The 16,281-nt window shown below is 48.3% G+C and overlaps 1 protein-coding gene across 1 annotated transcript in view; it reads right to left on the bottom strand.

Annotated features, from left to right (window-relative positions):
- Window positions 1-2,251: 2,251 nt before the first annotated feature.
- LOC130565205 (interferon-induced GTP-binding protein Mx1-like) overlaps window positions 2,252-16,281 on the bottom strand; it is a 37,631-nt gene continuing 23,601 nt past the window's right edge. Inside the window, exons 7-13 of the mRNA XM_057351789.1 lie at window positions 12,144-12,222; window positions 11,573-11,695; window positions 10,386-10,518; window positions 3,562-3,720; window positions 3,289-3,365; window positions 2,925-3,197; window positions 2,252-2,476 (exon numbers count right to left, since the gene is read on the bottom strand). Of these exons, the coding sequence (XP_057207772.1) occupies window positions 2,252-2,476; window positions 2,925-3,197; window positions 3,289-3,365; window positions 3,562-3,720; window positions 10,386-10,518; window positions 11,573-11,695; window positions 12,144-12,222 (1,069 nt within the window). The remainder of the gene's footprint in view (window positions 2,477-2,924; window positions 3,198-3,288; window positions 3,366-3,561; window positions 3,721-10,385; window positions 10,519-11,572; window positions 11,696-12,143; window positions 12,223-16,281) is intronic.

The raw sequence follows: 16,281 nt of genomic DNA, 5'->3' as shown, positions 1-16,281 counted from the left end.
TGACAGCCTTAATCATAATCAAATTCCACTTTGCATAAAAATGCAGTTGTTTTATGTTGAACCCCTGGTATTATCCTGAAGATTGGTGGTATGTTTCAATTTTCATTAAAAATTTAAAACTAAGCTGTTTAGGTAAGTCATTTGCAAGTGTTCATTTGGTCACTAATTGACCCTTCGCTAAGCCCCGCCCTCCTTAGTTACTGTTGCTACGCCTGTCAAGCTTTCACGCCTGGCAAGTTTATTACAGTATGTATGCACCGGTGTCAGACATTCCCAAGGAGATAATTAGTCATTTTTGGCGAACATGTGAGATATCTGAGAGAGCAAGACAAAAGGGACTGCAGTGTGCATTCGAGGGATATATCCACGACATAATATGCAACCGATTAGAAAATAATTTAATCAAAATTGAAGCTAAAGCCTATGAATGATGACACCTGCACCAGCTGCCCACTGCACACTGCACACCAGCACACCTGCACACTGCACATCAGCTGCCCACTGCACCGGGGGTACGTGTGGTCACCACTTGCTGTGCGTGTGTTCACTACTGTCTGGATGGGTTAAATGCAGAGGTCACATTTCGTTGCCTTGTACTTGTACATGTGCATTGACAATAAAGTTGAATCTAATCTAATCTAATCTAATGAATGATAACATTCTCTCGCTTATATTTTTAGTAGCGCGCCAGGCTACTGCTCACACGTTGTGGGTCTAATCTACGCCTTGGACCTGGCAAGAGCCAGAGATGCTGAGCTGAGCCATACATCATCAACAACACAAACAAATTTCCGTCTTGCCTTTAATCATCTTATTTTATGTTCAAATATATGCATTATGAACAAAGAACCGTCATTATTTCCAAGCAATGATGTGCTGAGTTAGCTAACTAGCTAACATTGGCGTGCTCTTACCTTGGAGCAAACATAGGTGTTTTTGTTAATCCTGTCGACCTTTAGTGGGACATTCTAAAACGCTTAACGTGAAAAATGTAGCTTAATGTACCTTAACAGCGATAAAGGAAAACCAAGTTTCTGTCAAATTTTACTTCTAATAAACACATGCTGCTGTCAAAAGAACGAGCTCTTGGTCCGCGGATAAAGTGAATATCACGTTAAGCGTTCTCACCATAGAAGTCCATTTTAAGAGAAAACAACTTAACGTGGCTTAGACAAATTTCTGTCATTTTAGTTGTAATTAATACTTCAAAAGCCACCGTGCATTGTGTTAAAAAGTGGCGTAGCCTACTCTTTATGCCGTCTGAAACCAATATTAAGAAATGAGGGTGAAAGGCAATAAAGTTGCTAACTCCTGGCTTCAGTGTTGTTACATCGCGCTGAATAGCCTGTGGAGCAAACTAGAACAAAACAGCACAAATGTTTCTAAAAGCTCTGATAAAAAGGGACAGAAATATAAATGAGATGATACAGTGCGTTTTTGTGGCACGAATGCTCGCGTGGCTAATTGCGTCAGTGGGCTAACTGGCATTGCCGTTTATCCGTGGACCAAGAGCTCGTTCTTTTGACAGCAGCAAGGGTTTAGTACAAGGAAGGTTTGACATAAATTTGGTTTTCCTTGATCGCTGTTTAGGTTCGTTACGCCACGTTAAGCTGTTTCCTTATAATGGACTTCTATGGGGGAGAAAACGCTTAACGTGATATTATTCACTTTATCCGTGGACCAAGAGCTCGTTCTTTTGACAGCAGCAAGTGTTTAATACAAGGAAGGTTTGACAGAAATTTGGTTTTCCTTGATCGCTGTTTAGGTACGTTAAGCTACGTTAAGCGTTATTTACGTTAAGCGTTTTAGAATGTCCCACATTTAGTTGTGAGTGAGGCCTTCCACACTGCTTGATCCACGTCCGGCATTTCTCCCCTTGGGTTTTAGGTTTCGGGAAGGGAAAAAATTCCACCACCCCGTCCAAACTTTTAGCATACTGGCTATCAGATTTACACAATCTATACGCACAATGCTTCGACGTGTTTCCCTCGCTCGAAAGCTTGACAGACCTCCCGCGCCTAGTTACGGTTGCTAAACCACGATTGGCCTGTGGCGGTTTTTGGGCGTGGCTTAGCGAAGGGTCAATTGGAAATGCAAGTATAAATAAAAAACACTATTTCGTATTTTAACATACTTAACATAATATTTTGTTCAATATTCTGGTGTTTATTCATTAATTTTGAGAAAATCAATGATTTATTTCTCCCTGATGCTAAATTGATTCTGATTCATGTTGTATCAGACAGCAGTATTAGAGTCTGCTGCTGATCAGATCTTGAGCTTGTGTCAGGCGTTCCAGACGTTGCTTCAGATCAGCCCTCTTGCATCCTCTCTCTGATTCTTCACTGAGCAGTTTGACCAAATCTGCCTCGATTCTCAGTTCCATCGTTTGTTGTCGCAAAATCTTTGCTGAGTCCTTCAGCAAGAAGAGAGTTACCAGCATGGGCACATAGTCTGTGAGGCGTTGATAGACTATCTGTATGAAGATACAACATGAATTACTGTAACCATCACTGTTAAAATAAACTTGAGTCAACTTTTGGGATTTATTGGCATCTGTTAAAGAGCAGCAAGTAAACAGTCAGTTTTTTAATTTCGTGTGTTGGAAGCAGGAATGTGTGCAAAAAAAAGGATCTGAGAGACAAGCCAAATAGTGATGGCTAGACAACATCTCTAAAACTGCATTTCTTGTGATGGGTCTTTCTCATAACATGGCAGCAAAATGGTCAGGCATAATTATACTTTGGATATGTAATAATTTTTATTTGATTATATGTTGATTATATTATTATTAAAAATTACTACCCTTAACCATATCTGGCATATTTCCTATGCCATACTGTAGTTTATCCTAATAGTCATTCAATCACCCTTAGTTCTTATTAGTAAATGCTAAAGTGGGCTTGGTATAAGTTTAAACCCACCTTATAATAGAGAAACAGTTTGTCTGGAGTTAGATTTCTGGTATCCAACAGGGCACAGCCTTCGGAATTAAAAATGTTATCATCATCATCACCATTTTCATAGTGGGTGTCATCACTGGTGTCTAACCCAGCTGCTTTAGGGATGACAGATTCATTGAGTTTCTGTTGTAAAACTTTATCCTGGGTAAAGACCAGTTGCTCCATATAAATGAACTCTTTGATTCTTTTCTCCACTTTGGTCTCTTGTTTTGACTGAATGTCATTAATCAGGTTCTAAATTGAAAACCAAAAAATGAAATAAAGAGAAAATAATTTACAAATAATAAATAATTTCTACTAATAATAAAAGAATGGGTTTACTTACAGAAACAATGTATTTCAGTTGAGGGTACCGTTCAAAAGATGAATCACCAACTACCTTGAACTCATTCTGAACAATCTCTGAAAAAACAAAAAAACGTATAAATATAAAAATAATGAAAATGGTTCTCCTTAATTGAACAATGTGCAAGTTAATGTGCTATCTTGCAAGCACAAGAAGGAAAATGTCAATTTAAATTTTGTTATTTAGTTGAAAATTGCCTCATTCCTTCTCATACAGCCGACATACTGTAACTTTATCAGATGAACACTGTACCTCGTACTTGCTTCATTAATGTCATAGCTGGGTCTTGAAGATCTGCCACATGGTCTTTAATGACACGCTCATATTCACAGAAATCATTGAAAGTTAATAACTCTCTGCAACGATGCATCTCGTTGTACTTCTCTATCATTTCCTTCACTTTCTCTGTGACTAAATTTATAATAAGAATGATAAGTCAGGTTAAGGAGTCATGTTACAGTGCAGTAAAATAAAAAAATCCCACAAGTAAAACGTCTTGGTTACGGATGTAACCTCGGTTCCCTGATGGAGGGAACGAGACGTTGTGTCGAACCGACAGAATGGGGTTTGTCTTGAGAACCTATCATCTTCTGAGTATTTAGAAAAGGCCAATGAAAATTGGCGAATGAAATTTGCATGCCGGGCTCCTCCCCGGATGTCCGGGTATAAGAGGGAAGCCGGCGTGCTCATTCATTCACCTTTGGTCTGAGGAGCCTAAAGCATCCTCCCCCGACCGCTGGGGTGGGCGGCCAGTGTTGTGGCATGAGGGACACAACGTCTCGTTCCCTCCATCAGGGAACCGAGGTTACATCCGTAACCAAGACGTTCCCTTTCTGTCGGTCTCTCGACGTTGTGTCGAACCGACAGAATGGGGTTCCTATGGAAACGCCACAGCACTGAGCCCGTCACAATCTCTGCGGAGCGACGTTGACTGGCCTGGGCGAGTCAGACGAACACGCTAGCGCAAATTATGACCTTCCAGTGGAGAGGAAGGGGGACCCAGAGCTTTCCACAAAAAGTTGGGAAGCCCCCTAACGCCGGCCGTCACGGGCGGAGGCCTGATTCTCTAAATGGCGAGAAGCCGCCCGGCACCGTACGGGCCACTGGGTAAGCATTATTCCCCCCTGGGGGGAAAAACGCTGCAGAGGCCACTACCTACCGTAGGGAGGAATTAGTGGAGACACCACATGGTCTCACCATCAGGGGAGAACTCATGGGAGGAATGTGCGGACTGCAGGAGTTAACCGCAAGGTGGGAGTCCACCTGGGGAGGTCATGGGTTGCCAAGGTGGGAACCATTCATGAGGATACATCAGACGGAACAGCCCACGGAGGGGGGGTTACCACGTCTGGAGCACTAGGTCCGGTTAGAGCTATGTGGGAGATAACTCAACTGTTCCCCGGCCTAAAGGGGCAGGGCTGCTCTGCCCAGCCTGTCCCCTGGAAGGGTGCTTAGTGATGGATGGAATGCCTGTTCTTTACCCGAGGAAAGAAGTGAGGCGGGATCGCCACTGCTCCCCCCGGAGGGGGAAGGGCTTCCGCAGGCGTATGCCCTACCGGCTGCCGGTCCCACACCTTGCCAGGATGCGGGCTGACACCGGTTCCGCGCGTAGGTATTAGAACCTCACGGAGTTGTTAGGCATAGCCCAACCCGCAGCTCGCAGATGTCTGCCAGAGAGGCCCCTGAGCCAGCCACGAGGGGTGTGCCTCACCCCCAACGGGCAGGAAAAAAGATCGGTATGCCCTAACGAGGGCATCCACGATCCAGTGCGCCAGCCTCTGTTTGGAGACAGCCCTCCTGCTGACCTCCGAAACAGACAAAGACTGCTCAGAGCTTCTGGGCTCTGCGTGCGGTCCAAGCAGAGGCGCCGTGCGCGTACTGGACAAGCACGGATAGGTTGGGTCTTCCTCCCCGGTGGGGAGCGCCTGCAGGTTCACCACCTGGTCTCTCGGGAGAGTGGTGGGAACCTTGGGCACGTAGCCGGGGCGGGGTCTCAAGATAACGTGAGAATCCCGGCCCCGAGTTCTAGGCAATCTGCGGACACGGAGAGTGCTTGTAGATCCCCTACCCTCTTGGAGGTGAGCGCAATGCGGAACACCGTCTTTATCAAGACTGAGAAAGAGCGGTAACCCCGAGAGGCTCGAAGGGAGCGGGGCCTCTTGAGGCCCGCCACCTAGGTCGCAAGAGGGTATGGAGCGCGGATAAGGTGGTCACCCTCTCGCGCCCCTTAGGAACCTAATGACCAGGTCGTGCTGTCCCAGAGGCTACCCAGCACTCGGGTCATGATGAGCGGCCGTAGCGGCTACATACATTCCCAGTGTGGAGGGGAGAGGTTACTCCCCCGTCTCTTTGAGGACGGGACAGCCCGTACCCGACCGAGCAACTCCGCGGGTCTTCTCCCGAGAAGAGCACCAGGACGAGAAGAGGCGCCACCTATGGGCTATAGCCGCCCAGTGGCCGAAGCCCTAGCCTGAGTGACGTCCCAACCACCAGGGGGTGGGCACTCAGGNTGCCTCACCCCCAACGGGCAGGAAAAAAGATCGGTATGCCCTAACGAGGGCATCCACGATCCAGTGCGCCAGCCTCTGTTTGGAGACAGCCCTCCTGCTGACCTCCGAAACAGACAAAGAGCTGCTCAGAGCTTCTGGGCTCTGCTGCGGTCCAAGCAGAGGCGCCGTGCGCGTACTGGACAAGCACGGATAGGTTGGGTCTTCCTCCCCGGTGGGGAGGCCTGCAGGTTCACCACCTGGTCTCTCGGGAGAGTGGTGGGAACCTTGGGCACGTAGCCGGGGCGGGGTCTCAAGATAACGTGAGAATCCCGGCCCCGAGTTCTAGGCAATCTGCGGACACGGAGAGTGCTTGTAGATCCCCTACCCTCTTGGAGGTGAGCGCAATGCGGAACACCGTCTTTATCAAGACTGAGAAAGAGCGGTAACCCCGAGAGGCTCGAAGGGAGCGGGGCCTCTTGAGGCCCGCCACCTAGGTCGCAAGAGGGTATGGAGCGCGGATAAGGTGGTCACCTCTCTGCGCCCCTTAGGAACCTAATGACCAGGTCGTGCTGTCCCAGAGGCTACCCAGCACTCGGGTCATGATGAGCGGCCGTAGCGGCTACATACATTCCCAGTGTGGAGGGGAGAGGTTACTCCCCCGTCTCTTTGAGGACGGGACAGCCCGTACCCGACCGAGCAACTCCGCGGGTCTTCTCGCGAGAAGAGCACCAGGAGAGAAGAGGCGCCACCTATGGGCGTAAGCCCCCAGTGGCCGAAGCCCTAGCCTGAGTGACGTCCCAACCGGACCGGGGGTGGGTCACTCAGGATCTCCTCGTCCCGTCCAGACATGGAGACCAGGTTTTGCTTGGATGCCGTAACGTGCCCCTTCCCCTGGGGAAGCTGTCCGGCAGGGGGAGCGGCCAGGGGGGAGTTGTTGTCAGAGCCTCAGCTCCGAGAACCAAGTCCTGGTTAGGCCAAGGGGCGTAACTAGTACCACTTGATGCTCCTCTTCCCTGGCCTTGCACAGGCCTGTGCAATGAGGCTCACTGGGGGGAAGCGTACTTCCGCTTGTCCCGCGGCCAGCTGTGCGCAAGGGCATCCGTGCCGAGGGTCCTCGGACAGGGAGTACCCAAGCGGACAATGGGAGGAGTTCGGGGAGGCAACAGGACCACCTGTGCCTGGCCAACTGCCCCCAAATGAGCCGGCTGCGCGGGGAGGGAGTCGCCACTCTCCGCAGGCGTCAACTGACGAGAGAGCACATCGGCTGTCTGGTTCAGGACGCCTGGGATGTGTGTGGCTCGCAGGGAGCTGATCACCTGCTGACTCCAGAGGAGGAGGCGTCGGGCGAGTCATGTTAGCTGCTGTGAGTGAAGAATACGCCACAGCAGCTGTGCTGTCCGACCGGACCAGCACGTGCTTCCCTGCACGAGAGGAGTTCCTCAATGCAAGTAGCACAACCACAACTCTAGGCAGTTGAATGCCAACGCAGGCGGGGGCCCGTCCACCGCCCCGACACTGCTGCCCGTTGCACACGGCACCCCTTAGGTGGTCGGCAGAAAGAGCGTGTGACCATACGCCTGCTGCCGGTGTGCCACGCTCTCCAGGAACGACTCTGAGCCAGTGTTGGAGCGGTCGTATGTGCATCGACCCGAGGGGGACCACCCCCGCCGAGGATGCCATGTCCCAGGAGCCTCTGTTACAGGGGGACCGCTGACTGCTGTATTCAGGCAGTTCAACACTGACGGCGCGCAGTCACCGGGGAGAGCTTGCTCTTATCTCAGTTGACCTGTGGCCCCACCGATCTAGGTGCTGGAGCACCAGGTCCCTGTGTGTACACCACAGATCTCGAGAGTGTGCCCAAACTTGAGCCAGTCACCGAGATAGTTAGTACCCGTACACCTCCTTCCCAACGGGGAAGGAGGGCAACTTCCACGACCTTCGTAAAGACTCGTGGAGACAGGGACAGACCGAAGGGGAGGACCCTGTACTGATATGCCCGTCCCTCGTGCGCGAACCGTCGGAACGGCCGATGTCGAGGGAGGATCGAGACATGAAGTCCGCGTCCTAGGTCGATTGCCACGAACCAGTCCTGACGCCTGACGGACGCCAGGATGCGCTTTTGCGTGACCATCCTGAAAGGCAGCTAGTGTTGGTGCCTGTTCAGAACACGCAGATCTAAGATAGGGCGCAACCCTCCGCCTTTCTTAGGGACAATGAAGTACGGGCTGTAAAACCCGCTGAACACCTCGGCCGGTGGGACGGGCTCGATCGCTCCTTCACCAGAAGGGAGGCGACCTCTGCCCGAAGTACGGGGGCATCCCTGCCTCTGCCTGAGGTAAAAGGACGTCCCGGAACTTGGGCGGACGTGTAGCGAACTGAATCGCGTAGCCGAGACGGATCGTCTTCCTCAGCCAGCCTGACAGTCCGGGGGCTCCCAGAACTGTGAAAGGGGGACTAGAGGTTGATCTGCTTCATCGCCCCCGCGGAGGGTGGTTCGATGGCTAGCAGTACGGATTCCTTGCTGGGGGAGGCCCCCCGGGGAGGAGATCGGCTCTGCCATATTTCCTGCCTGGCGAGAGTGCTGAGGGCTGGTGTTTATACTCGACATTGCGCTTTGCCATGACGCAACGTCGAGTTTGCCGTTCACCGTCGTGCAGAGGGTGAGAGCGGCTGAGGTAACCCAGAGAGAGAGGAAACTCTCCTTTTTGAGAGTAAGTGGGCGCCAGCCCCCCAGAGGGGGCCAGCAGATGGAGGGACGGGGCAGGAACCGTCCCTATCCGACCTACCAGCTGCTGTGGCTGGGGTCGGGCCCAATGGTAGCCTCGATCCCCCTGAGGTGATCCCATGACAGCCGCTGCCCGCGGCTGCTGATGGGGCGATGGTCTCCTCTTCGCTGTCTCCTCCAGGTCACTGGAGGGCGTTGAAGAGGACCAGGGCTGCTGGGAAGCAGACAGTGCACGGGACTCGACGGCCGAGGCGGCCGAGTTGCGGCACGGAGGACTGCTTTTTACTGTCGAGAACCCTCCACAGTACACCACAGTACCCCCCTTGCGAGACGGGTACGTCGAGAAAGCGGACCTTCTCAGCGTTACTCATCTGCGCAAGTATCGGCCAGAGGAGTTCTCTCATGGACCACAAGTGTGGACATCGTCCGACCCAGGGCCCCGTGGTCACCTTGGTCGCCTGTAGAGCGAGGTCGGTGATGGCGCGGAGTTCCTGCATAAGCGCTGGGTCGGTCTTACCCTCGTGGAGCTCTCTCAACGCCCTGGCCTGGCAGGAGCCATAGCGTGGAGAGAGGAGCAGCTTGGTCCGCCGCAATGTAAGCTCTCGACACCAGAGATGCCGAGACACCACATGCTTTGGACGGGAGTCTAGGTCGAGCCCCCCAGGTGGCCGCCACCTACGGGCACGAGTGCACCGCGGCGGCAACTCCACCTGGGGGACACCGACGCATCCTCCAGCTGTCTCAACCTCGAGGGAAGAGAGGGTGACAGAACTTTGTTTGACGTGAAACGTGCCGGAAGGGGCGTTCCAGGTCTTACAAAGTTCCTCATGCACTTCCGGTAAACACGGCACTGGGGGCGGCGCGGCTTGGAGCCACGCTCAAACCCGAGGCGCCATGTACCAGCCGCGAACGCCGGGAGAGGCAGTGCGGGCACTGCAACCCAACACTCACGGCGGCCCGGGAAAGCATGGCCGACATCTCGACATCCGCTTTTTCCTGGGCTCGACCCCCCGAGGGAGGGAGCCCGAAGAATCGTCGGAGTCGGATGGCAGTACGTCACCCCCCGATGCTGCAAGAGACCTCTCATCATCACGCATCGTGTCCGAATACGTGATTGAGGAATAAGACGGCGGACGTCTTTTTGGGGAACGGTCAGACGAGCGAAACGAGGTGTGAACGGTCCGTGAGCCGTGGCTGGCGGATTATCGCTCACAGTAATCCTCATCTCACCCTCGCTGCTTGCCATAGCGGACGGCAGGGCCGTAGTCCTGCCGCCACGGAACGGGGAGCAAACGAGGTGGTGGCTGAGTCCCGTGGGAACACAGCCACCTGTGACGCAACGTCTGAATCGTCACCGCCCGCAGTGCGGGCAGGACGTATCCACAACGTCTGCCCCAGCGTACTGGAAGCAGGCATTGTGTCCGTCCCCCTCCTCGATGAGTGTGTTGCACCCATGAGAACAGCGGGACAAGCCACGCTGGAGAAATTTGCTCTTTTAGAAAAGGAAATTGCTCGAACACCTCCGGAACTGCCGAGACGCCCAGGGGAGAGTCACTGCAGGAAGGGACCGTCCGCTGTCCACGTCGTAGATTCCAGCAGAAAGAATGATCACCAGATCGTAGAGAAGCTCATCAGATGCGTAGGCTCTGAAGAACAAAAGGTGAATGAATGAGCACGCCGGCTTCCCTCTTATACCCGGACATCCGGGGAGGAGCCCGGCATGCAAATTTCATTCGCCAATTTTCATTGGCCTTTTCTAAATACTCAGAAGATGATAGGTTCTCAAGACAAACCCCATTCTGTCGGTTCGACACAACGTCGAGAGACCGACAGAGAGGGAACATATTTTTAACATGTCTCACATAATACTTGCGTTTCTCTCAGATGCATGTCCCATGTCTGGAACACAGGACGTAGAAGAGTGTAGATGTTTTTGTGTTTTGAATGCCCCGTTCTACTCAGTTCATTTATTAAATCACTGAACTCCATTGTTATCTATGTAAGAAAAAACAATATAGGTTTTACTCTACAACAGTGGTTCTCAAACTGTCGTACGCGTAGTGGTACTCGAAGAGACCCCTGGTGGTACGTAACATGACAGAAAATAAAAATAACGCTTTTCATGTTTTCAAATTTCATGTTTCAAATACAATTTCTAATGTTAAATACACGATCCATAAATACGGAATACATCTCATATATGTGGAATTTTAATATAGTTGTATGAATCATTGTTTATTTATTACTGGTTGATGTAACTCGTGTGACAGGCAGCTGAAACACAGAGCGGGAGCAAGCTTATGTATTTCTAAACTTGAACCGCTGTTTAAAGCTGTTGTTATTGATGTACAGCACGAATTCAACATGCGTCTACATCTATAGAGGTTAAATCAATGAAGCGCGCGTTGCGATTTAAATAATAAATCGATCTTTAGTTTTGACTCACCGCTTTGACAAGAGCCGCTGCAGTAAAGTGTGTGTCTAAAAGAAAGTCTAATAGAAAGTTAAATGAGATGGACTTACTTAAAACAGACCCTATAATCACCACCTTATAACACACCTGTCCCATTTATAATATGGTCATTAGATATAAATATGTTCTCTGCATGTATATGCACATATTTATACTTACTGTATCTTCTGTGTTAAATATTCTCTCCACATTGTTTGTCTTTAATATAGGTTTGTAGTCTTTCTGCAAGTCCCCACAAAGTTAATAAATCCCCCATATGAGTCATTTAGCCTACAGAGCCCTGTTTACAGTGCACTACAGAAAAGCATTTGTGTCCACTATTAAAACAGCTTGTAAATAAAAATGTGTATTATTAATAATACATTAGAATTAGAGGACAAGGTGTATCTAATCACGAGGCAAGTAAAGATTCATAGCTCTACTATTAATTTATGTGTTTATTCATGTGAGTTTCTATGGCGGTCATGAGGTGGGACTTAGAACAACTAATTTTATTAAAGTTGGTACTTTTTCTGAAAAGTTTGAGAACCACTGCTCTACAATTTTTTTGATTGAGATTTATTGTTGATCTCTTACCGAACTGAGAAAGGGTCCCATCAGCTCCTCTTCCATAGGAGGACCTTGCTCATAGTTTTTAAGCTCTCTTTGCACATTAAGCAGTCTGGTCTGAATCTGCTCAGTCAAGTATGGCAGCGATTTCTGCAGGAGAAAAATAGATTAGATATAATAAGCAGACTCCAAAATAGCCAGAGGTACTATGAAAACACTGGAAGCATTTAGTCATCAGAACTCAAAACAATGAGTTCAATTGTCAATCAACAAGTTGCGAAATAAACTAAGACTCAAGTGATTGGTTTCAAGAAACTAGACCTCGTGTCTTTTGAGTCAGAAAGTTGTGTCAAAGGTGTAACAGTTAATAAAGATTATTTCTCCAGAATATTTCCATGGCACACACAAATGATCATATGCACAGTGTAAGTAAATCTAAATCTTACTCTAAATTTGCAAGTGTTTACTTTATACTTTTATACTTAATCTACACATCAACCAGAACCATATGTCTGTTTGTCTTACAGTACATACATTTATTTTGTAAATTGCTCCTTTGACCTCTCTGAGAGTGTTATTTTGCTAATTTAGGCCTTGCCTTAATATGATCCACCAGTTCCTTTGTCAGCTTGTCTGCCAGGCATTGAGTAGATGCTCTACCATCATTCAGCAGGAAGCTGTGAAGAAAAAAATGAAGTAGACTATTTTATTTTATTTTAAAATTTCTTAAAAAAATGTAAATTACAGGTGAACTTAAAATTATATTATGCAGTTTCCTTTCAAGTCGTGGTTGCTTGTCAGAGGAAGAGCCTCAGAGCCGAGCCCCCTTAGAAATACTCAAAGATGATAATAGTGATAGCAATAGCAATAATTTAAGATTTATTTCAATATTTTTTTACAGTTGTTCAAATCTTGATGACTGTAATATAGAGAGTCTTTATATTATTTTATATTTCATTTTTCTTTAATGTGTGATGCCAGACAATACCACATTCATTACCCACAGTGCCATGAATAGAAATGAAGCTCTACATTAATATGTTTATCTTGTATTTTATTGGTAGTCTGTAGACTATACATTGTGAGATTTTTTTATAATTTCCTTAATTAAGTATTTGTGATCTGAAAGGTGTTAGCAGTTATTAAGTCTTTGTATATATATTTTTAGTAGGCTATAGTATATACTGTATATATGATGCTACAGCTAATGATCAATTTCAATTTACACCTCCCCCTCCCACCTGTTACGATTCTGGTCATGGAACTCTCCCACTCAGACCACCTTGAACCCCATTCACACAGCCCGCTGATCCCAGAAAATTGGCAAAAAATTGCCAGAGTGCCTTCTGTGTGAACCAAAACGCATCCCGGATAGATCCAAAAAGTGATTCCAGAAAGGGGACCTAGTAACATTAATGGGATCAGTCCCGGAAAGCCCCCTGTGTGAACGAAAGGCAGAAAAAATGCCGTAAAAGCCGTGTAGTGATGACACACATCTATAATAAATCGTAAATAATGTGGCTATGAAAACAAATATAGTTAAGCGATTAATTTTTGTTTGTTAGTAAATCAAAATTAAAAAAAATCGTCGTACTATTTGTCTTTAGCTAAATCGTGGATGAATGCAAGAGTCCTAATCACCAAACCTAAAGTCAGATTAGAGAATAGTGTGTGCACCCTGGACTGCATTTCCCACAATCCATTGTACTGATTACACTACAGCTGCCACTCATTACACAGACACTTTATAAACCATTCACTTCTGTTACCCAGGGCCGAGTATTGTTTTGCGTTTATCACTTAAGCTCAGTGATAGCAGCGTTACGGAGCCCATAGCTCTCATCGGAGTTTATACTGTTCTGGTTTTCTCATGTGTATGATCTCGCTTTGGATTTTGGATTATCCCTTTTTTTTCCGTTCGGACCCTGTTTGCTCCTGCCTGGATATTTGCCTCTGTACCTGATTATTCTTCTGTGTTTGCCCGTTTTGGATATTGTTCACCGGTGATCGACCCCGTGCCTGTTTTGACCATGTCTTCTTTTAATAAAAACCCGCAAATGGATACATGTTACAGAATACTCGGCCAAACAAGGATCCAGCGAATCTAGTGAAGAACTCTTGCCAGATAGGTAGATGGCTATTATCTCTCAAGCAGGGTGCACGATCACTTGAGTTACACTAAGGATTATTTGGCCTAAGCTAAATGCTCAGATTTAGCAAACTGTTTTCTTATTGACTTTTTTTGTGAGTGAGTGAGTGAATGAGCCCCTTAGATTAAGTCTAGTTCGTGAATGTCCCCGAGTTTCTTTGGGTGTTTATTTGGATCATGCCCTGTTGTGTGTTGGCTCTGTTTTCGGGGTGGATGTTGCGGAAGAACACTATGGTCGAATCAGAGCTCATACACAAAGTCGCCCCGGCATGATATTTTTTCCTAGGTAATTCTTGCCTCTTGCGAACCCTGTAGTATCTCCCCCGTCATTTCTGACTCCAGTCATGCAGTAAAAGCTAAACGCAAGCCCCGTAGTATAACTGCTGTCAGTAATGAACCTCTTCGTTTCACCACAGTTGTCCCAGAGCGACCAGTCTCCGTTGATCTTCCAGAACATCGCCCAGCTTCGGTTGATCTTCCAGAGCAGCACCCAGTCTCCATTGATCGTCCAGAACAGCACCCAGTCTCCATTGAACATCCAGAACAGCGCCCAGTATCCATTGATTTTCTAGTGCGTCAACAGATTTCGTTTGACACCTTTGATCCACGGCCCACCGTGGTTATCAGACCACAGCCTGTCATAGTCCCCTTTTCTAAGAGATATTAGAGACTGATATCAAACACTGAAGATCTGTTAATCAGGTCCGCACATGGTGTGGGTATTCCCAAACCACTTTACAACAGTTTCCCTATTTCTGAACTAAGCCCATTGTCTGCAGCTCTCCCTGACCTAGGGGTTGCAATTTGTTATAATTGGACTGCATACATCACCAGGGACACTTTAGAAATAGTGGAACCTTCTGCTACCATGTCTCCCATGGTGTCAGCTTCGGGTGTAAAACCTTTCTGGGTAGCAGAGTTTGCTTCATCCGATGAACCTTTTTCCTGTCCTCAACCGGACATGGAGGCCGACGATGAACCTGTGTCTAGTTTGAGCCCAGCCAGGAACGCTGTTTTTGAACCCTCTGCTATCATGTCTCCCGGGGTGTCAGCTTCGGCTGTAGAACCTTTCTGAGTAGTGGAGTTTGCTTCATCCGATGAACTTTTTTCCTGTCCTGAACCGGCCATGAAGGCCGATGACGAACCTGTGTCCAGTTTCAGCACAGCCCGGAAGGCTGTTTTTTTAACCCTCTGCTATCATGTCTCCCGAGGTGTCAGTTTCGGCTGTAGAACCTTTCTGGGTAGCGTAGTTTGCTTCGTCCGGTGAATTTTTTTCCTGTCCTGAACCGGCCATGGAGGCCGATGACGAACCTGTGTCCAGATTCAGCCCAGCCAGGAAGGCTGTTTTTGAATTCTCTGTTATCATGTCTCCTGAGGTGTCCGCTTCGGCTGTAGAACCTTTCTGGGTAGCGGAGTTTGCTTCGTCTGATGAACTTTTTCCTTGTACTGAACCGGCCATGCAGGTCGATTACGAACCTGTGTCCAGTTTCAGCCCAACCACGGATGCTGGTTTGAAACCTTCTGCCATCTTATCTCCAGAGGTGTCAGCTGCGACTGTAGAACCTCTGGGGTTAGTGGAGTTTGCTTTTGGTTTTCGCCCAATGAACTCTTGTCCTGTCTTGAACCGGCCATGGGGGCCAATTACTAACTTGTGTCTTGTCTCGAATCAGCCGAATAGACTTTTAGTGAACTTCCTATTTGTATTTTTGATATTAAACTATGTATGTTTTCCATTACAGTCATTTGACAATGAACTGTCTGTTCTGGACCAAGAGACTTTTATTAAACTCAAAGTGTTCCCCACTTGGGTCCTTGGATCTGTAAATGCTTTGTCTGCTTCGTGTGTCTCACTGTTCCCTAGGTCCCAGTCTCGGCCAGGGGTTTCTGTCCTGCGCTGGTGGTCTTCTGCTCTGCCTGTCCCGCCGGGGAAGTCTTCTACTTATCTGAGATGGTCGTTGGTGTCACAGAAGTGGTCCTCTGCTCCGCCGTGGGGTTTTTTTCTGCTTCGTGGGGGTGATCTTCAACTCTGCCCTGGTTTTATGGTCTACCCGCTCTGCCTCAGTCTCCAGATCCTCCACTCCATGGCCCGCCGTCCCGCCCCATTCCAACACCCTCCAGATTCATCCTGTTATTAAGAGCGTCTGGAAGGGGGGGGGGGGGGGGGGTGGGGGCTCTGTTACAATTCTGGTAATGGAACTCTTCCACTCAGACCACCTTGGACTCATATACCACACGAACTGTCAGAATACACCCTGGACTGCATTTCCCACAAACCTTATTGCAATCCATTGTACTGATTACACTACAGCTGCCACTAATAACATGGACACTTTATAAACCATTCACTTCTGTTACCCAGGGCCGAGTATTGTTTTGCGTTTATCACTTCAGCTCAGTGATGGAAGCGTTACGGAGCCCGTATCTCTCATCGGAGTTTATCCTGTTCTGGTTTTCTCATGTGTATGATCTCGCTTTGGATTTTGGATTATCCCTTTGTATTTTCCGTTCGGACCCCATTTGTTCCTGCCTGGATATTTGCCTGTGTACTTGATTATTCTTCTGTGCCCGTTTTGGATATTGTTCGCCG

The sequence above is a fragment of the Triplophysa rosa genome, linkage group LG14 (genome assembly GCF_024868665.1).
Source record: "Triplophysa rosa linkage group LG14, Trosa_1v2, whole genome shotgun sequence".
NCBI lineage: Eukaryota > Metazoa > Chordata > Actinopteri > Cypriniformes > Nemacheilidae > Triplophysa > Triplophysa rosa.
The sequence above is the reverse complement of the archived record's forward strand: the minus strand, read 5'-3'. Positions and strand labels throughout refer to the sequence as shown.